This window comes from Zingiber officinale, chromosome 2A, assembly GCF_018446385.1.
Source record: "Zingiber officinale cultivar Zhangliang chromosome 2A, Zo_v1.1, whole genome shotgun sequence".
NCBI lineage: Eukaryota > Viridiplantae > Streptophyta > Magnoliopsida > Zingiberales > Zingiberaceae > Zingiber > Zingiber officinale.
In genome coordinates, this window is record NC_055988.1 from 92,600,413 (window position 1) to 92,621,685 (window position 21,273).

Below are 21,273 nucleotides of genomic sequence, written 5' to 3' on the forward strand. Positions count from 1 at the left end.
AAATTAAGTCAAGACAGATTGCCCTGTCTAGATCCCTGATCCCTGATCCATTCAGATCGACCCATGATAGCTTTGAATTGGCCTGGGTATTGAAAATAAAATAAAATGTTCTTTCCCACTTAAAATTAAAATAGAAAATTTAATGAGCAGAGTCCTCCTTAATATGCAATCTAAACTTAAAAACTTTATATGTATATATATTTTTAGTTTTTTTTTTATGATTTGATCGGATGAACCTTAAACTCATTTTAAGTTGGGTTAAATAGGAGATTTTCTAATCCCTCGACAAGTCAAAAATGACCGGGCAGAGATCCACTGGTCTACGATTCTTGGACCAGTCCTGATCCAACAGGTGGAATTCAGTATCCCGTCAATGAATGATCTTCCCAGAAAATTCTGAACAAAAAAATCTGACCTCAAAATGGCCGGCGGCCCCGCTTTCAGTCAACCCGTTTACGGCTCTAGACCTTACCTGGCTATATAATTGGAGGAGTGACGTACCCTTCTTCTTCGAGACCGCTGCCGTCGATTCGCCGGAGTTCGTTTCCCGCTTCAGGTCGCTTCCTTCTCCTTCTTTATCCGGATCGAAAGCCTAGCCTTCAATCGATGGATCTCTCGGAGAGGTCCGGCCAATCGCTTTTTCCTGGCTTACTTTACTCGCCTGGGACGCTCGGCATGGATCGGATGGTTCTAGGCCGGAGCGCCGTCGCCTCCCTCCCTAAGGCGGTCCCGAGTGGCACCGCCTCAATGGGATCTGTTGTCGCCCGATCTCCGAACGAACCGGGGAAGATCAAGCTCTATTCGCCCACGTTTTACGCCGCCTGCACCGCCGCTGGGATCGCCAGTTGCGGCCTGACCCACATGGCCGTCACGCCGCTCGATCTCGTCAAGTGTAACATGCAGGTGAGTGTGTCTCTTTTCCAATTTACTCCTATACCTTGGATCTCGTGGCCGCCGGATCGCGCCTCCTTTGGCATCTCTTAATGAGGCCGTCGAAGTTGTGATTTGACCAAGTCCTTGGCATCCTTTTGTACTTTTTAACATTAACTTCACTTGAAATATCCAGATCGATCCGGCTAAGTACAAGAGCGTCTCCTCCGGATTTGGGGTTTTGCTCCAGGAACAAGGTGTCAAGGGTTTCTTCCGAGGCTGGGTGCCGACCCTGCTCGGGTACAGCGCCCAGGGAGCTTGCAAGTTCGGATTTTATGAATTCTTCAAGAAATACTACTCTGATATTGCTGGACCCGAGTATGCTGCCAAGTACAAAACTTTAATCTACCTGGCTGGCTCTGCGTCTGCTGAGGTGATTGCCGACGTTGCTCTCTGCCCCTTTGAGGCCGTCAAGGTGCGAGTCCAGACGCAGCCTGGTTTTGCTAGAGGTTTGAGTGATGGTTTGCCTAAGCTTGTTAAATCCGAGGGCGTAGCAGGGTATGTTCTTTTCTCTCCCGGCTCTTTTCTCTAATGTTCATCTGATCTGCTAGGTCGTTAACACTGGTTTCCTTGATGCAGTTTGTACAAAGGATTGGGTCCACTTTGGGGTCGTCAAATTCCTTGTAAGAATGATTTGGTCATTTTCTCTCTCTATTGCGTGCTGAACTTGCCTAGCATTCTTTTTCCACATGAAAGCTTAGCTGATATGTGACTTATGCAGACACCATGATGAAATTTGCATCGTTTGAAACGACTGTGGAGATGATCTACAAATATTCGATCCCCAAGGACCAGTGCAGCAAACAGCTTCAGCTCGGGGTGAGTCTCGCCGGCGGTTACATTGCCGGCGTGCTCTGCGCCGTTGTTTCTCATCCTGCGGACAATCTCGTCTCTTTCCTAAACAACGCTAAAGGTGCCACTGTTAGCGATGTAAGTCTCATATAGCTTGTTATATTTCTTCATATGAAATTCCATGTTCACTCTTATGAATAGCTAAAGCCATTCTTGTCTCGTAAACTAGGCTGTTAGCAAGCTTGGTCTCTGGGGTCTTTTCACTCGGGGGCTTCCGCTTCGTATCGTCATGGTCGGAACCTTAACGGGCGTGCAATGGGTAATCTATGATGCTTTCAAAGTGATGGTTGGCCTGTAAGTACCCTATTCTTAGTTCTGTTGTGAATCACATATTGCTAAATATTGTAGTCAACTTTCAAAATTTAATGATTTATAGGCCCACAACTGGTGGAGTGATTCCCGCTCCTGCTTCCGAGGCAGATACGTTCAAAGCTGTCGCTTGAATCTGTGTAGATTCTCAATTCAACTCTCAAATCTTCGGACAAAGAACCATTTAGGATAAAAGTAGATTGTTTTGGAAAACACACTGTCAACTATTATCATCTAGATTCATTGCTGTATTATTTTTATCTATTTTCATTTTCAGACGATAAGATTTTATAAGGAATCATAGAAATTAGAGGTTATGCAGAAAACGTCAATGGTCTTTGTAAACTTTGCATGTAGAATGTTGTTAGACAAAAACAGTCTATGGAAAAAATTAAATCTCTATGAAATCATATGGCTGAGAAGGAACCTCCATAGGATTTAACTATGAATTTTACCAATTATCATCGTATGGGAGCATATGGCTAAGAATGGTCATTTCAAAAACTAAATACCAATTTACCAACCGATGCGTGTATTTAACCATCAATGTGTCATTTCCCAGTTAAAGAGCCGCTTATCATTATATTATTTAGCTATGAATGATGGTTTCCTAAATTAAAAAAAAAAAAATTATTGCCTATAAATTATTTCATAAAAATTTGGATACCCATTTATCATCCAATTTGAGTTCCAACAATACCAAAATACATCCAATATAGTCTCTTCCATGACACCATTATTCACACGACAATTTGTTTACTGAGAAAAACACCCGAAATATGAACACACAACAACCATATCATAGACAAAAAAGGCTTGAAAGAAGCAAAAGGTGTCTACCAAGTTAAAGACGATTCAATAAGCTAACAAACCACTAGAAAGTTACCATCATTCACCAATCCAGCTTCCTAATTGATCAATATGAACCATCACCAAGGCCAACAAGGAGGCATTTTAGTTATCCGAATGCCAAGATTTCCGGTCATGATCAGTCACATGAAATGCATACTACGATCAATCAAACATATTGAACTTAAAATTCACAAAAGAAATAAATATATATAATCATGATCTTCTTGTTGAGCATTTGCTTTAACAGTCACCGTGCAATATCCCAAGTAGCATGAGTCGGGAAGTTTGCCTACTTTTTAAGGCTACTTGGTGTTGCATATCACCCTCATGGAGTTTCACATTGTGTCTTTGACTGGCTTTGGCAGTGGCCGAATCACCCTATTGTATTAGTTTCTCGAGCTACACTACCTTTTCCAGCATTAAGTCAATATTCAGGTTAGCAGAACTAGCAGTTTATCTGCAGTCTTTAGAACACTTGCATATTGCCATGAAAATTAATGATTGGTGACTCACCTTTATGTAGCTTGTCATCTTGTATTGACTTGACTTTGGCAATGACAGAATCACCACGATCTATTATCGTCTCAAGTGATGCTACCTTTTCCAACAATGAATCAATATTCGAGTTGGCAGAACCAACCAACTTATCTGCAGTCTTTAGAGCAGTGCACAGCTACGACATGAAGATAAATTGTTGGCATTAACTAATGAGAAAATATGCGCAGACAGAAGATAATGTTAACTGATGTTATCAGTGACACCTTTAAGGTTAGTGTTGTCCATGAGTGGTCATTTCCCTCTAATGATTGGAGCAATTGATCATAGTTCTGCTGAAGATAGATTTGAGAAACTCCTCAATCTCGGCATATTAAAGAAATGATAACAAGACAAAATAATGTAAAATGATATAATCAATAACAAGGGTCATGAATGGAAATAATGTTCGTGAACAAGATCACTAGTGGTTTGTTTATGTTCATTCATTAACTGATGTAACATTTTTAATTTGATGTTCATTAGGTATGACATAAAGAACATCAATGAGCATTCTGCAACATTGGAGAGGCAAATGTGTTGGTAAGACATGCAATAGGTGTTGGAAATAAATTAGCTGAAGTTTCAGTACCCATTCAAAATGAAACAGTACCAATGCTGTGCCAGTGTGACGGGAAGGAGTATCATGCTATTTTCAATATTATTTATTTTGGTCATAGCTGTACTAGGACACAACTTTGTAAGAGTTCATGTTTATATTACTCTCATCCACTAATTCTTCTAGAATCCACACATTTTTCTATATTCCATCTATTCAATTATTTTCTCAAACATACAGGATGAACAAAGTTGTTCTAACACAATCCACTTTCTCCCTTGCTGACACATCTATCATGTTTCCAGTTATTGTGGTTGGCTTCGTAAATCTTGGTTAGCAAACCATGTAAAAGTTGGTTAGCTTAAATATGTCATTCAGAGTCATTTTCATAACATTTTCACACAACTAATACCAACATCTGAGAATCTAAAGTAAGCCTGGACTCATTTTTCTAAAGAAAATAATTAGGATATATGAAAGATCTTAAATAGGTGAAGTTTCCCATATACCACTGAGAACCATTACAATAACAGTAGGAGAAAGAGGTAGTACAAGATAAGCATGAGATTAAACAAACAGAAATAATGAAGTCATAAATGGGAGTAGGAAAGTTCATAGAGGCTGCATATTGATAGTTGAAACATATCTACCTGAAAAAACGAACTCATAGTAATTGTATACCATCTTTTAAAATGGAGCAAAATGTGGTGAGCACAATAATCAACACAAGTTAAACTACTCAAGCCTTGGCAATGGAGGATACATTAGTGGTAATTCACAAACTGCTAAATTTTGTCCATATCTATGAATGATATGATTAAGAATCAGACTCAAGAAAGAGGGACAACCTTCAAGGCAACACTAAATCCCATGTTCCTCACATTCCTCTTGGTAATAATTAGAGGTAACTATAGGCAACTATATGGCTGATATTTCTTTAAAAGTAATTGAGAAACTTCCCTAACTCAAATATATGTTTCTCAAATCAATACAAGGACAAAATTATCATGATAGATCGAGAAACTTACCTAACTATAATAGCTATGTTCCACAAGTCAAAATAGGGAACAGTGAGATTCAAGGAAAAAAAAGTGTTGAGTTAGCTAATCTTAATATACAATGGAACAATCAAATAGCACGGTCAATTAAGATTTTGAACGGCAGCAAAATCTAAAAACCAGTAATTTTTTCTATTCCAGATCAAGATTCAACACAGCAACCACATGCTGATTAACTTAACCATAACGAAATTACCCCAAGAACATCAGATCGCGTATCACAAAGCAATAATTCAATGACAATTGTTAATAGTTTCTTTTGCAACTGAGTAGTTCACGAAGCTTGAGCTATTAGGGAAAGATCATTTTGTAGTCAAATTTGACTTTAATCATGAACTCAACAAAAGGGAATGTACCTAATCGACTACACTATGCCCCGAATTTAGACCTAATACTAACGCTAATCAAATCAAGGAGGATCAACACAAAACATTCAAAACAAGTGACAAAACTATGGAATGAGAATACCTCGAATACTTGCCGGGTATCACAAGACGGTTGGAGAGGAAGCTGAGGAGGAAGGCCGCCGCCTAAAGTGGACGAAGTGAAATCGATCTCTCCATCGCCGTATTCGACGACCGTTGCTTCATCGGCGACGTCTCTGAGCAGATCGCCGACGCAAAGTAGTGGACCGCCGAAGCCGCGATTCATGGCGGCGGAGAGGGCGAGAATGGATCTCGTGTGGAGAGTCTCGGGTAGAACGGATCCGGGAGGAAGGGGAAACCCTAGATCGAAGAAGAAGCTCGATGGTAGATCGGATCCGGGATTCCGCATGGGCCAATTTTTTTTTAAAAAAATAATGGAACAATAAAACTATTTCATTATAAAATAGATTTTTTATTTTATTTTTTTCCGCATAATTGTAAAACAGTTTTAATCATCTGGGATGAACCGACGGTGTTATTGTCTTTAATTTTTCAATGTTAATCAAATTTTATTATTTAAATTTTTAACTGTTTTGATTAAATTTAAATTATAATTTTATTATTGATAAAGATATATATTCACATCGAAGATATTCATCGATAATTAAAAAAAATGCTTCATATTGTTTTTCCCTTAGAAATACAGAAAATACAGAAAACAAAAAACGAAGGTGGAAGGAATTTGTGGCGTTTTCAAATGCTTGGATTGAGGCGTATAGAAATATTTTTTTTAAGATTTTATATACTCATTGCTAATGACTTAATGAGTGTTATCAATAAATTATCCTAAGATATGACAATCATTTCAACACAATATCTAATAAAAATATTAAGTTGCTAAAATATAAAAAATACATAAAAAAATCTGAATATTTATAGAGAAATTAGTATCTTTTCATAAATCAATGCATCTAAAATCAAACCATCCACCCATCACAAGACACCTCTTCTTTTAAATAATTGTTAAAATTAATTATAGATGAAATCATCTCATCAAGAGACATTGGTTTAAGAATAATTCAAATGAAATGAACCAGCCAAGAGACACATTGGTTCAACTTAAACTCTCACATATATTATAATTTCTTGTAATCTCCCACTAAATTGTAAGAGTATTCATATCAACTATCTTATCCAAAAATTTTATCTTAAATTTTAAATAGAGTAGCTAAAAAATCTTTGCATCAGCTACCCTATCCATTCCCTAAATTTAGATTTGATGAATAGTGATTCTCTAAATTTAGGGAATGAAATCTCTACCCTAAAAATAAAATAATAGTTCTTTTTAATCTCTTTCCTTCCACTCAATCTTTTCAATCTCTCTCCTTCTACTCATTCCATAAATATAATAATAATAAAATAGAAGAAAGAGAAGAAAATAATAAAAAAATTAAGGATGATAGAAATTTACGATAGTTGATGTAGTGTATAGTAAAAAGTGATTGTCTAAATTTAATAAAGTGAGTCATTTACTCTAAATTTTAGATATAGTAATAGAGAAACTGATGTAGATGCTCTAATATTTCTTCTAGAGTGATTCTAATAGATTCATATATAAGGTATCTTTTGATTTTAACCTTCAATTAATGAAATATGTCAAAATATGTCAAAGTATTTGCAAGACGATAGTGTGTCTCAGCATTAAACTTCGTCTCTAAACAAATATCAAAAATATACCACATATAAATTATCTCAAATTTTAAAATATGTTCAAATTATTTAGCACTATTATGGTCTTATGCTCGATCTTGGATTCATGAACATTTACAAGACTAAAATTATGGTCTTGTTAGAAACAACACCATTTCTCATCTTCAATAGGTGAAGTTTCAAATTATGTCTCTAGCTATTTTCAAACTTAAACTTCATTAAGAGTATGCATTCAACCTTAACCACATACCTGTTGGTGCAATATCCCTTGGGTGAAGGTTGATCAAGTTGACTAGGCTTGAGTTGGCTCAAGCCTGAGTCTAGATGTTTGACAAGATGTGGAGATTATAGGTGCAATCATCCAATTGGGAAGAATGTTGGTGCAATTCTCCTCTAATCAAGGTTGACTAGGTAGGTATGAAGAAAAGTCAAGTAAGTCAAAGAGTTGACTGAATACTTGACTAGGAAAGTCCTAACTGGAGGTTAGGCAGATAGAAAATTCTGGTAAGTGAAGTCAGGTGAAAGACTTAGTGAGTGAAGCTAGGCAGTTGGAAAGTCCTGGTGAGTGAAGCCAGGTAGGTAAACGTCCCGGTGAGTGAAGCCGGACAGTGGAAAGATTTGGTGAGTGAAGCCAGGCACGTGGAAATCCAGGCGGGTCAAGGTTGACTGGACACCTGGTGTGGGAAGTCCAAGTAGGTCAAAGGGTTGACTAGATACTTGGCACAAGAAAATCCAGATGGGTCAAGGATGACCGGACATTTGGTGGAAGGAAGTCCAAGTGGGTCATGAAGGACCAGACATTTGGCACGAGACGGTAAGTCTAAGTGGGTCAAGGTTGATCGGATATTTGGCACGAGAAGAAAAGTCCAAGTGGGTCAAAGGGATTGACCGGACACTTGGTGAAGGAGTCCTAGTAGGTCAAGGTTGACCGGATGCTGGGTATGATGTTCCAACAGATCACGGTTGACCAAATGTTGAAATTGGGGACCCTAGACTTGGTTTAAGCAGTCAAAGGGTAACCAATCGATCAGCTGATCAATTGGGGTTGTGCTGTGACAAAGAAGTGGCCCAATCGTTCGACCGATTAATTGAGAGCTTATATCGCGCGCATAGAAGCGCTCCCAATCGATCAGCCGATTGATTGGGCACCTTCAATCGATCAGCCGATCGATTGGGGACATGATCTCTTGGTGCAGACGCGAGAAATGCTGGATCAATTAATCGATCGATTCAGCCAATTCCCAGAGAGCATAGAGGCGCTCTGAATCAATCGACTGATCGATTCAAAGCCTCCCCAATCGATTGGGATCCGACCGTTATGCAGGTTATAGCCGTTGGCAAGCACTTTCCTCTGAAGTTCTTCGATTCCTCTTCATGCGATCTTCTCCACTGCTCATGGCCAGTTCTTGGAGACTCTTAGGGACAAGTGCTGGTACACTTCCAAGGTTCAAGAGGCAATAACAAGCAACAAGTAAGCAAGAAGAGAGGGTTTTCATTTGTATTCATTGTATTTTTCTTCTTGCGTGTGTTGTATTTGCTGTGTGAATGTTGTAAGGCTTCTCCACCTTTGATAGTTACTGTAAAAGGAGTGTTTTCATAGTGAAGAATGCTCGCGTGTGTGGATCCTTGGATTAGTCATCTCTTCTTGAGGTGGATACCAAGTAAATCTTTGTGTTAACATTTTAGAGTGTGATTCTTGTTGTTTATTCTGCTGCACATCATCAAAGAAGCACATCAACAAGCGCGACGAGCTATTCATCCCCTTAGCACATTTCGACCCTAACAATACCTATTTACACTGAATATCCTAGAAGGGATTAGTCATGGGCGGATCTAGGATTTTTATTTGGGGAGGCCATATATTAAGTAACGAAAAAATAATTATTATACATTGTATATGACTTTCAATAATAAAAATATAATAATTAAAGAAATATAATTATATAATAGTATATTACCAAACCAGGAAATTTAAAAATTCTTTAAAAGATATATCCAACAAAGTATTAAATATAATTCTCTAACTAAAAGGAATTTAACGCTCTTTAAAATTTTTGAAATCTTCAATAATATTTATTATGCTCATATTTCTAGCAATTTCTCTTTCAATATATACTATTAATGCATATGAGAGAAACACATCCTTCATTTTGCTCCGAAGTCTTATTTTCATGATATTCGTTGAAGAAAATGATCATTCTATAGTAGTAGTGGAAGCTGGAAGAGTAAGCACAAGTATTATCACTCTAAAAATAAGGTTTTATGTAATAGACTTGTTAGTTTTCACCAACCATTGACATAACTTTGAAATAGTTGAAAGATTTTTGTAATCAGACCCTTTGACTATATTATACTCGTAATGCTTCAATTACATCTCCAATTGTTCTTTTTCATCTCATATAAAATCTTATGCATAAAATTTTTCAACTAATTTACTTATATCTATAACTATAAAAGACTCCACCACATTTTGAGGATTTAAGACATTACTAAGAATAAGCAATTTCATAACATCATCACTAAAGCTTCAATTAATTTATTGCAATTGTGAATCTATTGAAGCATAAAAGAGGTCTACCTTATAATAATGCTCAATGGTGAAATTGTCTTGACGAGGGCGGACTCAACCTCGTCTATTAATATATGGAGCACTAAAATCAGGAATATCAATATTTCGAAGTTCACAAAAAAACTTCACTTTTATAAGCAGCTCATCCCACTTATTGTCCCTTATATATTGAAGTAAATTCTTGGTAGATAATACAAGTGTAACACCCCAAATTTCCTTATTTTGAGTTCAAAAAGTGCTTATAAATATTTAGAAATGCTTTAGAAATATTCTAGAGACTTTTAGAAATTTTTAGAGTATTTTTATAGAATTTTCGGAGGTCGTTTGACATTTTTACCAAAAAGAAATAAAGATGCGGCAAAAAGCTGTCAGGCCGAGGTTCGACCCCGGAACCCCTTAAGTAAGCAAAGTCTTAAGAATGTCAAGATGATCAGGTGCCCCAGCAGGGGTATGCTAAAAGAAAAGAGAGCAGAATAATTTTATGCAGAGAAAAGTTAATAAATACCCTTAGGTATAAATAGAAGAACTTAAGTGAAATAAGGGGATTCTCGACCTAATTTCGCCTCTTTCTTTTGTGCGCCAAATTCCTCCTTGGCTTGGGCGGAAAAAAAAGAAGCCTAAGGCTTCTTGTGGTGGCCGGCTAGGACAATTTCGAGGGAGCTTTTGGATATTTTCCGACTAGTCTAGACGAGAGGAACGCGTGGACGTAAGCAAAGCGTGAGGATCTCAAGTACCGGAATCCTAGAGAGGTTTCATGTTAGTAAGTTCAAGATAATACGGTAAGTACTGCTCACCTGCAGTAAGAGGTGTTTTCCGTTGATTTCTCGTCGTAGAAATATTGTATGTGAAGATTTCTTTTGTGTTCTATGTATGATTGTGTTACCTAGTTAGTTTCACTTATAGATGCATATGGAAAAATACCCTATTAGTATTTTGAGTTTAAGAAAAGTATAAGAAAGATAAAGAAAAGAAAGAAAAAGGCCAATGCCTTAAGTAGATCCCAAAGTCAAGACTTTAGGGATTTTGACACACAAAGTACTTGTTAAAATGACAAGGCATTTAAAGAAGAAGTAATTAAGATATGTTACTTTGAAAAGCCAGTACCCGACTTCCAAGGTTGTCGTAAATAAATTTAGGTGTCCAATTCTGAGGTCTTGGCCCTGGTAGACCAAGGTCTGTTCTTTTAGGATTGGTGGCTCGCTACCCCAACCTATTAGGGAACGCGCATAAGATGGTACTTACGCCTTAGGGATCCCAAGTGAAGATATTTATTTTCAAGTATATGCTTTAGCAAAGTTTTCAAGTTTAAAGGATTTCCAAGTTTCAAGTTAAGTTAAGAAAAAAAACAAGTTTAAGGAAATTAAATGCTTGTATATGCTTGTTGCCTTGAGTTAAACATGTTTTAGTTCCTCTATTGGTACAAAAGTAATTACGCATGTTTATCTGTACTATCAATGTAAGTAATAGTAAAGATTCTAGCATGAAAAGTATTTTAAAAGCATGTTTGCACATTTCGAGATTTTTTTTTGTGAGCTAGATAGTACTTACTAAGCCTTGTTGCTTACTAATTGCATTTCCTCTTACTGCAGATAAAGGAAAAGGAAAACAATAGTGAAGGAAGGCGACAAGGGGATGCGTGATGGTGTGTGTGTGTGATGCCTGAACTATGGAAAGCCTTGGGAATTCGTTGGGAGCGTATTAAGATTTCTTTTAAAATTGCTAGTAAAAATTTTAGAGATTTCACTTTTTAATTATTGTTAAGAGGATGTCATAAATTGTTAGTTGCATGGGTCGAGTGACATCTAGTATTTCTGTTATTAATGATTGAATAGACTAGTTTTGGTGGATGGTTGCTAGATATTATGATTCCATATTTTCCTGAGATTGATGTTTTTTTTGGCACATGAGGTATATTGTTTGATACATTGTATGTAGATTAGTTTTAAAGAGTGCAAGAAATTCATTATGGCCTTTTGCATGCAATTATAGTTAGAAATGCTTTAACTGCTTTAGAATTATGAGTTGAGTATTGAAATGAATCATTTACGTCCTTTATGTGTTGCATGTTTAGTAAGAATGTATTAAGAAGCTAGTGGTACTTATGCTACTTAACTGCATGTTATGATGTCACTCACCGTAAGAACCAAATTAGTGGAAAAGTTCTGCATCTAAGTTTAGAAAATTTTATGTACTACTATCTTTAGCATAAGCAACACTGGTTAAGTAAAGTTCATAGATAAGTACCGTTCACCCTAGAGAGCACTAGGAGGGTGGGCGTTACAGGTTGGTATCAGAGCCGTTCCCATTCTCCAGCATCACACACATCAGCATCAGCTTTACCGTCTTCAAGTAAGAATGTATTTATACTTTCTTTTATGCTTTTCCTTTAGTGCTTGCAGTATAGAGAAATGTTTAGAAGTACCTGCTCATATGTGTTTAAAGTTAAGAATCATGCTTAAGTAAGATATATCTAGAAAGCATAGTGATGATTTTAAGTTTTCTCTCTATATGATTAGATGGCAAGAAGAGGACATCCCCGTACCACTCGTACTGAGAACCGAGCTCAGGAGAATGTGGAGCCTAGAACAACTTAGACCAATCTTTTTGAAGTTGTTGTTCAACTCCAGAGACAAGTAGCAGAGCAACAACAGGTGATTGTCAATTTGATGGCTAATGAGCAGCCAGTCCCTACCACTCCCCCAACTGTAAACATGGAGACTCCAGTGGTGATTGAGGTTCCACCAGCTGCCCCGGAAGTCACCACAGGGGTTAAAAGATAAGAAGCATACCTTATCTAATGGCTGAAGCTGAAACCAGAAAGTTTCTCGAGCACGACTGCGCCCTGGGATGCCCAGGCTTGGTTTAAAATGCTAGAGAGCACAATGGAGCTTCTTGACTGGCCAGAAGTCGAGAAGGTCAAGTGTGCCTCTTTCTGCCTGTCTGGAGATGCTCGCATGTGGTGGGAGAGAATTAAGAGCAAGAGAGCAGTCAACCAGATGAGCTGGGCTGACTTTGAGACATAGGTCTACGAAGAATTCTTCCATCTTCGAGTCACAAATAAACACTATGAAGAATTTATCAAGTTCAGACAAGGTGGCATGCTAGTGGAAGAAGCAGTCAAAAGATTCAATAGGCTAGCTCGTCTCTGCCCAGAGCTAGTAAGTACAGAGAGGGAGTGAATCAGACTGATGCTCCGAATGCTGAGACCAGAAATAGCACTTAATGTGAGTAGTGGAACTCACTGGCCGTAGACTGGTGAAGAGCTGGTCAGTAGTGCGTTAATTGCTGAACACTATCTGAACAACATCAAGGCATAACAAACGCAGCTCAAGTGTAACGACCACCCTTCTTACTACTACTACTCTCTAAGAGTGACCGTTACTTAACTACTAACTCTACTTAACCGGTATGATTAAAAACCACATGGAAACCCTACCGAAAAATTTCGGCAGAGTCTCCCCAGTACCGATGACCAAATCAACCATACAGACACTATATACACAGCCACAGCCGGCTGGAACATATTTTTCACAATCACGCAGTGATAAAAACCACAATAAGAAGGAAGAAACTACTCTAGCAATAGTAAACGACTATATCACTCCACGAATAATAAAAGAAAACTAATTACAAGTGCGGAATAAACTCAACTACAATCCCAATTGCATAATAACATTAAAAGAGAACTAAAAGAACTAAACATAAAAGTCTTGGCAATTTGCCAGCTCATTCTGGATCTCTCCATAGTCCAGTCATCACACACCTCCATCACCACCACCTTGTCGCCTTCCTTTCATATTTTAGCTTTTCCTTTATCTGCAGTAGGAGGAAAAATAGATCTATAAGCGAAATGCTTAGTAAGTACTAATCTATCTCACAAAAACTCGAAATGCATAGAAATAATGCAACAATACTAAAACTGAAATGCTAAAAGAAAAGCTGCATGTACTCATCTAATAGCAAAGTACTCATGGTGTACAGAAATAAAACTGAACACTAGAAATAATACTAAACATGCTCACTAAACTGATAAGAAAATAATGAAACTAATGCTGTATACATGCTTAGAATTAAAGGAACTAAACTCCTGTTGATTCTAAATATAGATGGTACTTGTTTCATTTTCTTATAGCCTTATACTAGAAATTAAACTTTTAATTTCTCTTTTACTTTCTTCTTCTTTTTCTTTTTCTCTTTCTTTCTTTTTCTTCTTCTTCTTTGGGCCCAGGCTTAGTACCATCTTTTGCGCGCTCTCTAATAGAGATTGAGGTAGCGAGCCTCTAGTCCTATGAGGTAAAGACCTTGGTCTTACCAGGGCCAAGACCTTGGAATTGGTCACCTGGATTTGTTTAACGACAACTTTGGAAGTCGGGTACTAGCCTCTTACTTTAAATGATTAACTGGTTAGCTCTTTTTAACTAGACCTTGGTCTTTTTCTTACTTATAGCTGCTTATTACAGCAAGGAAGGTCCAAACTAAATGTTATGTGCATATATGTATATGCTAAAAATCTGTTCATGCACATTTTAAAGCAAAAGAAATAAAAATCAGCATACTACTATATGCTATAATCAGTTCATGCACATTTTAAAGCAAAGGGAACAAAAATCAGCATACTACTACATGCTATAATCTGTTCATGCACATCCTAAAGCAAAGGGAACAAAAATCAGCATACTACTACATGCTATAATCTGTTCGTGCATACCTTAATGCAAAGAGAAGCAAAAAATCAGCATACTACTACATGCCATAATCAAACATCTACACATGATATGCCAAAGCACGCATCACTAAAATCTACTCAGGTTGGATTATTTCCAATTAAGCAAAGTATAAGGAAAGGTTGCTTCTACTGACAGTAAAGATGTATTCTGCACTTACTAATATAATAATAAAACTGCTCGTGTTCATAAACTAAACAAGCAACCAAATTTGAAATGCTATTAGAAACAAAACTATATCATAAATAAATCTGCACTTGTTTAAAGAAGCTAGACCAAGTTTGCACTTGCTAATAGGAAAAGGCATAATCCGATTCTGCACTTGCTAATAGGCAAAGCCTAATCTGGTTCTGTATTTATTTTCTTTGCATAAGGTCAGGCTCAACTTACTGTAAAGCTAAAACAGACATGTATATCAAACCCACAGCTTAACCCTTCTTGTAAGGCAACCCCAAATCCCCAATTCTGTTTCATCATATTGGCACAAAACAAGAAATGTTATGAACCTGTTCTAAAGTCCCTAACATCATCATCTCCTACAACCCAAAATCCGCAGCCCTCCAAGCAGATTCCTCTCTCTGTGGTTCACGGCAGCAAACCCTATCTTAAACATGTTACAGAATATGTGCAAGGAAGAAAAGGCTCTAGCATACGGTTCTACATGGCACAGCAAAACCGAAAACAAGGAACGAAAATCTGCAACTCGGAGCTACTCCTACCACAGGTGAGTAGTACTTACCCTTGCTTTTAGAACTTACAACCGAGAAGAAGGAGGTCTAGGGTTTCGGTGAAGCTTCAATCTCGGCAGCTTGTTGGTGTTCCCGAGTTCCCTTCGTCGCGGTGACCACGCACGGGTGAAGGCCGGCCGGAAGAAGCCTTCGTCGACGCCGGAGAAAAGACCTAACGCCGTCGCCCCTTTTCACCCGAGAAGGATTGCTCGAAGAACAGCGCCGTCGCGAGGAAGGGGGAGGAGAGGTTTCGAGCTCGGGAAGAAAATTTAGGTCTTTTTAAAACTAGGGTTTTCCATTATAACTATACCTTAAATCTATTTCTCTCCATACTTGGTTAACAAAACCCGCCTAGCTCAGTTGGTTGTCTGCGTCCGGTTGGGTCAGGTTCGACCGGAGGTCTTGGGTTCGAGTCTCATCTTCAACGATTTTTGTCAAAACTTATTTCTTTTTGTAAACATACTAAACGACCTCCAAAAATTACGTAAAAATACTCTAAAAATTCCTAAAAATCTCTAGAATATTTTAAAAGTATTTCCAAATATTTTTATGGACTTTTAGAACTTGAAATAGGGAAAATTGGGTCGTTACAATCCCCCATACCTTATAAAAAGTTCGTCCTCGAACTTAGAATAGCTCTGGATACTTCTGTCTCATACTGTCCTCCCGCTCCCAAGTGACTTCCTCGTGCTTCTGGTTCTGCCAGATGACCTTCACTAGTGGTACTTCTTTATTTCTTAGTCTGACCTTCACTAGTGGTACTTCTTTATTTCTTAGTCTCTTAACTGCTCTGTCCACTATCTGTGTAGGTCTGCTCTCATAACTAAGATCCTCTTGGATCTGCACTGACTGAGGCTGAATCACTTGGCTCGGGTCGTGGAGACACTTCTTTAGCATGGAGACATGAAGTACATTGTGTATTGCTGACATGTCTTGTGGTAAGTCCAGCTTGTAAGCTACTTTCCCAATCCTCTCTATGATCAGGTAAGGTCCTACATAGCGAGGACTTAATTTGCCCTTCTTGCCAAATCTCATCACTCCCTTCATAGGAGCAACCTTGAGAAAGACTGAATCTCCTACTTGGAATTCAAGTGGCCTACGACGTGTGTCAGCATAACTCTCCTGTCTACTCTGGGCAGTCTCAATTCTCTGTCTGATCTTATGGATAGCCTGAGTAGTCTCATCTATCAGCTCTGTCTGAATGCCCAGTTCTACTTCCATTTCTTTTCTTTCACCTGCTTCTTACCAGCAAATGGGTGATCTGTACTTCCTACCATACAGTGCCTCATAAGGTGCCATCTTGATGGTAGCCTGATAACTATTGTTGTAGGCAAACTCAGCTAAGCATAGATACTTGCACCAACTTCCCTTGAAATCTAATGCACAAGCCCTGAGCATATCTTCTAAAATCTGATTTACTCGCTCTGTCTGTCCATCAGTCTGAGGATGGAAGGCTGTGCTGAACTTGAGTTTGGTGCCTAGTGCAGTCTGAACACACTCCCAAAAGTGTGAGGTGAAGCGTCCATCTCTATCAGAAACAATAGATTTAGGAACTCCGTGAAGTCTGATCACCTCCTTAACATATAACTGTGTCAACTGCTCTATAGAGTGAGACACCTTGATAGATAGAAAATGAGCAGACTTGGTCAATCTGTCCACTATCACTCATATCGCATCATATCCATTCGTAGTTCTTGGAAGACCTGTTATGAAGTCCATGGATATGTCTTCCCCACTTCCACTCTGGTATAGGAAGAGGCTGTAGAACTCCTCCTGGTCTCTGGTGTTCTGCTTTGACCCTCTGACATGTCAGGCAGGTACTGACATATTTAGCTACATCTCTTTTGAGTCCAGACTACCAGAATCTCTGTTTCACGTCTTGGTACATTTTGGTAGAACCAGGATGCATGGAGTAAGGTGTACTATGAGCTTCCTCTAAAATTTTCTTTCTCAGCTCTTCATCATTGGGGACACAAAGGCGGCTCCCCTGATAAAGAATTCCACTGTCTGATACTCGAAACTCCAAATTTTCTTCTTTCTGTATCCCTTGCTTAATCTTCTGGATATCTGGATCTTCACTTTGCTTTCTTTGTATGTCCTCAAGAAAGGTAGACTCTAAGGTCAATGCAGAGAGCTGTCCATAAATAATTTCAAGTCCAAAATCTGATAACTCCTTCTACAGTGGCAGGGCTAATGATGACAAAGACATCAGGGACGCACTGGATTTTCTGCTGAGTGCATCTGCCACTTTGTTAGCTTTGCCTGGGTGATAGAGGATTTCACAGTCATAATCTTTGACCAACTCTAGCCACCTACACTGTCTCATGTTTAAGTCCTTCTGAGTGAAGAAGTACTTAAGACTCTGATGGTCTGTGAAAATTCTGCACTGAACGCCATACAAATAATGTCGCCAGAGTTTTAGTGCAAAGACCATAGCTGCCAGCTCAAGATCATGAGTGGGGTAGTTCTTTTCATAATCTTTGAGTTGTCTGGAAGCATAAGCTATCACTTTTCCTTCCTGCATGAGTACAGCTCCTAAGCCCATCTTGGAAGCATCGCTGTAGATGTCAAAACTCTTGTCACTAGCTAGAACAGTCAGAATGGGAGCACTGGTCAGTCTCCTCTTCGGCTCTTGGAAACTCTGCTCACATTTGTCTGACCACTCAAACTTCTTGTTCTTTCTGGTCAGGGCTGTCAATGGAGAGGCTATCTTGGAAAAGTCCTCCACAAATTTTCTGTAGTACCCAGCTAAACCAAGGAAGCTTCTGATCTCCCTGGCATTCTTGGGTCTATGCCGTTTGTTGACCGCCTCTATTTTGGTTGGGTCCACTTGAATGCCTTCTTTAGAAATTATGTGACCTAGAAATGCCACCTGATCTAACCAGAACTCGCACTTTGAGAATTTAGCATACAGCTGCTTCTGCTGTAGGGTCTGTAATACTATCCTCAAGTGCATGTCATGCTCCTCTGGAGTCCTTGAATAGACCAGAATGTCGTCGATGAATACGATGACAAATTTGTCAAGGTATTCTCTGAACACTCTGTTCATTAAGTCCATGAAGACTGCAGGTGTATTAGTCACTCTAAAAGGCATGACTACAAATTTGTAGTGTCCAGATCCGGTCCTGGAAATTGTTCTGGGTGTATCACTTTCTTTCACTTCCAACTGATGATACCCAGAGCACAGGTCTATTTTTGAGAACACTATTGCCTTTTTTTTTTTAAGCTGATCATATAGATCATCTATTCTGAAATGAGGGTACTTGTCCTTAACTGCTACTTTGCTTAGCGCTCTAAAATCTATGCACATTAGCATGGATCTGTCTTTCTTCTTAACGAACAACTCTGGAGCTTCCCAAGGTGAATGACTAGGGCGGATAAAACCCTTGTCAAGTAGCTCCTGAAATTGTTCTTGTAACTCTTTTAGCTCTGCTAGAGAAATTTAGTACAGAGCTTTTGAAATTGGGCTGGCGTCAGGAACCAATTCAATTTCAAACTCCGCTTCTCTGCTGGGAGGTAGTCCAGGTAGTTCTTCTGGAAATACTTTTGGATACTCACAGACTATCCGAACATCTTCCTGCTTGGGTCTTTCTTGTTATCTTTGTCCTTCCAGTTCTAATTACTTAACTGGAGTCTCTGTTTCCCCACTGTCTTGTCTTCGATCTTGACTGACTTGTGTTGCATTTATTGTGCCTTGATGCTGTTCGGATAGTGCTCACTAATACCCTGCTGACTAGCTCTTCACCAGTCGGTGGTCAATGAGTTTCATTACTCACATTAAGTGCTATTTCTGGTCTCAGCCTTCAGAGCATCAGTCTGACTCATTCTTTCTCTGTACTTACTAACTCTAGGCAAAGACGGGCTAGCATGTTGAATCTTTTGACCGCTTCTTCTACTAGTAGGTCACCTTGTCTGAATTCTATAAGCTCTTCATAATGTTTATTGGTGATCCGTTGATGGAAGAATTCTTCGTAAAACTCTATCTCGAAGTCAACCCAGCTCATCTGATTGACTGCTCTCTTACTCTTAACTCACTCCTACCACATACAAGCATCTCCAGATAGGCAGAAATAGGCACACTTAACCTTCTCAACTTCTGGCCCGTCATGAAGCTCCATTGTGCTCTCAAGTGTCTTGAACCAAGCCTGAGCATCCCAGGGCTCAGTCGTGCCTGAGAAGCTTTCTGGTTTCAGCTTCAGCCACTAGATGAGGTATGCTTCTTGTCTTCTAGGTGTTGTGGTGACTTCCAGGGCAACTGATGGGACTTCAGTCACCACTGGGGTCTCCACATTAATGGTTGGGGGAGTGGGAGGAGCTGACTGTTGATTGGCCATCAGATTGACAATCACTTGTTACTGCTCTACTACTTGTCTCTGGAGTTGGGCAACAACTTCAGAGAGATTGAGCTCAGTTGATCTAAGCTCTTCGTTTTCCTGATCTTGGTTCTCAGTACGAACGATACGGGGATGTCCTCTTCTTGACATCTAATTATGCAGAGGAAAAGGCTTGATAGCTTCTCTAACCCTTCTAATCATACTTATATATGAATATAGAAAAGGGAAACAAAATCTTCTATCTTACTTAAGCATTCAAAAACAAATACTCTATACTGCAGCTAATAATAAGGAAAGCAGAATAAAGAAAGAATTTAAATACTTTCTTACTTGGAGACGGCAAGGATGATGCTGATGTGTGTGTGAAGCTAGAGAATGGAACGCTGCTCTGATACCAACTGTAACAACCACCCTTCTTACTACTACAACTCTCTAAGAGTGACCGTTACTTAACTACTAACTCTACTTAACCGGTGTGATTAAAAACCACATGGAAACCCTACCGAAAAATTTCGACAGAGTCTCCCCTGTACTGATGACCAAATCAACCATACAGACACTACATACACAGCCACAGGCGGCTGGAACATATTTTTCACAATCACGCAGTGATAAAAACCACAATAAGAAGGAAGAAACTACTCTAGCAATAGTAAATGACTATATCACTCCACGAATAATAAAAGAAAACTAATTACAAGTGCGGAATAAACTCAACTACAATCCCAATTGCATAATAACATTAAAAGAGAACTAAAAGAACTAAACAGAAAAGTCTTGGCAATTTGCCAGCTCATTCTGGATCTCTCCATAGTCCAGTCATCACACACCTCCATCACCACCACCTTGTCACCTTCCTTTCATATTTTAGCTTTTCCTTTATCTGCAGTAGGAGGAAAAATAGATCTATAAGCGAAACGATTAGTAAGTACTAATCTATCTCACAAAAACTCGAAATGCATAGAAATAATGCAACAATACTAAAACTGAAATGCTAAAAGAAAAGCTGCATGTACTCATCTAATAGCAAAGTACTCATGGTGTACAGAAATAAAACTGAACACTGGAAATAATACTAAACATGCTCACTAAACTGATAAGAAAATAATGAAACTAATGCTGTATACATGCTTAGAATTAAAGGAACTAAACTCCTGTTGATTCTAAACATAGATGGTACTTGTTTCATTTTCTTATAGCCTTATACTAGAAATTAAACTTTTAATTTCTCTTTTACTTTCTTCTTTTTCTTTTTCTCTTTCTTTCTTTTTCTTCTTCTTCTTTGGGCCCAGGCTTAGTACCATCTTTTGCGCGCTCTCTAATAGAGACTGAGGTAGCGAGTCTCTAGTCCTATGAGGTAAAGACCTTGGTCTTACCAGGGCCAAGACCATGGAATTGGTCACTTGGATTTGTTTAACGACAACCTTGGAAGTCGGGTACTAGCCTCTTACTTTAAATGATTTACTGGTTAGCTCTTTTTAACTAGACCTTGGTCTTTTTCTTACTTATAGCTACTTATTACAGCAAGGAAGGTCCAAACTAAATGTTATGTGCATATATGTATATGCTAAAAATCTGTTCATGCAATTTTAAAGCAAAAGAAATAAAAATCAGCATACTACTACATGCTATAATCAGTTCATGCACATTTTAAAGCAAAGGGAACAAAAATCAACATACTACTACATGCTATAATCTGTTCATGCACATCCTAAAGCAAAGGGAACAAAAATCAGCATACTACTACAT

General features: G+C 38.5%; 2 protein-coding genes across 3 annotated transcripts; one reads left to right on the forward strand and one right to left on the reverse strand.

Moving 5' to 3' along the window:
- Window positions 1-447: 447 nt before the first annotated feature.
- LOC122041538 (mitochondrial phosphate carrier protein 3, mitochondrial-like) lies at window positions 448-2,519 on the forward strand. Its single transcript, XM_042601252.1, has 6 exons — window positions 448-903; window positions 1,067-1,428; window positions 1,510-1,553; window positions 1,652-1,860; window positions 1,952-2,076; window positions 2,159-2,519. Exons 1-6 carry the CDS (start codon window positions 607-609, stop codon window positions 2,223-2,225), a joined length of 1,104 nt encoding a protein of 367 aa, XP_042457186.1. The 5' UTR covers window positions 448-606; the 3' UTR covers window positions 2,226-2,519.
- A 433-nt stretch (window positions 2,520-2,952) lies between these two features.
- Window positions 2,953-5,889, reverse strand: LOC122041539. Of its 2 annotated transcripts, none has more exons than XM_042601254.1 (4): window positions 5,563-5,889; window positions 3,705-3,770; window positions 3,457-3,616; window positions 2,953-3,351 (listed from the first exon to the last, which is right to left on the reverse strand). In XM_042601254.1, exons 1-4 carry the CDS (start codon window positions 5,866-5,868, stop codon window positions 3,317-3,319), a joined length of 567 nt encoding a protein of 188 aa, XP_042457188.1. In that variant the 5' UTR covers window positions 5,869-5,889; the 3' UTR covers window positions 2,953-3,316. The 2 variants fall into 2 exon arrangements, with proteins under 2 accessions (XP_042457188.1, XP_042457187.1); XM_042601253.1 differs by having other exon boundaries at window positions 3,705-3,773.
- Between the last annotated feature and the right edge of the window lie 15,384 nt (window positions 5,890-21,273).

Bases quoted from the DNA above. Each gene is read 5' to 3' on its own strand.
- LOC122041538 (XM_042601252.1), top strand. From the start codon at position 607: ATGGATCTCTCGGAGAGGTCCGGCCAATCGCTTTTTCCTGGCTTACTT. The intron at 1,554-1,651 runs GTAAGAATGATT...TGACTTATGCAG, and splicing joins TTGGGGTCGTCAAATTCCTT to ACACCATGATGAAATTTGCA. The intron at 2,077-2,158 runs GTAAGTACCCTA...AATGATTTATAG, and splicing joins TTCAAAGTGATGGTTGGCCT to GCCCACAACTGGTGGAGTGA.
- LOC122041539 (XM_042601253.1), bottom strand. From the start codon at position 5,868: ATGCGGAATCCCGGATCCGATCTACCATCGAGCTTCTTCTTCGATCTA. The intron at 3,617-3,704 runs GTGTCACTGATA...TTCATGTCGTAG, and splicing joins GGACAACACTAACCTTAAAG to CTGTGCACTGCTCTAAAGAC. The intron at 3,352-3,456 runs GTGAGTCACCAA...ATGCTGGAAAAG, and splicing joins AGATGACAAGCTACATAAAG to GTAGTGTAGCTCGAGAAACT.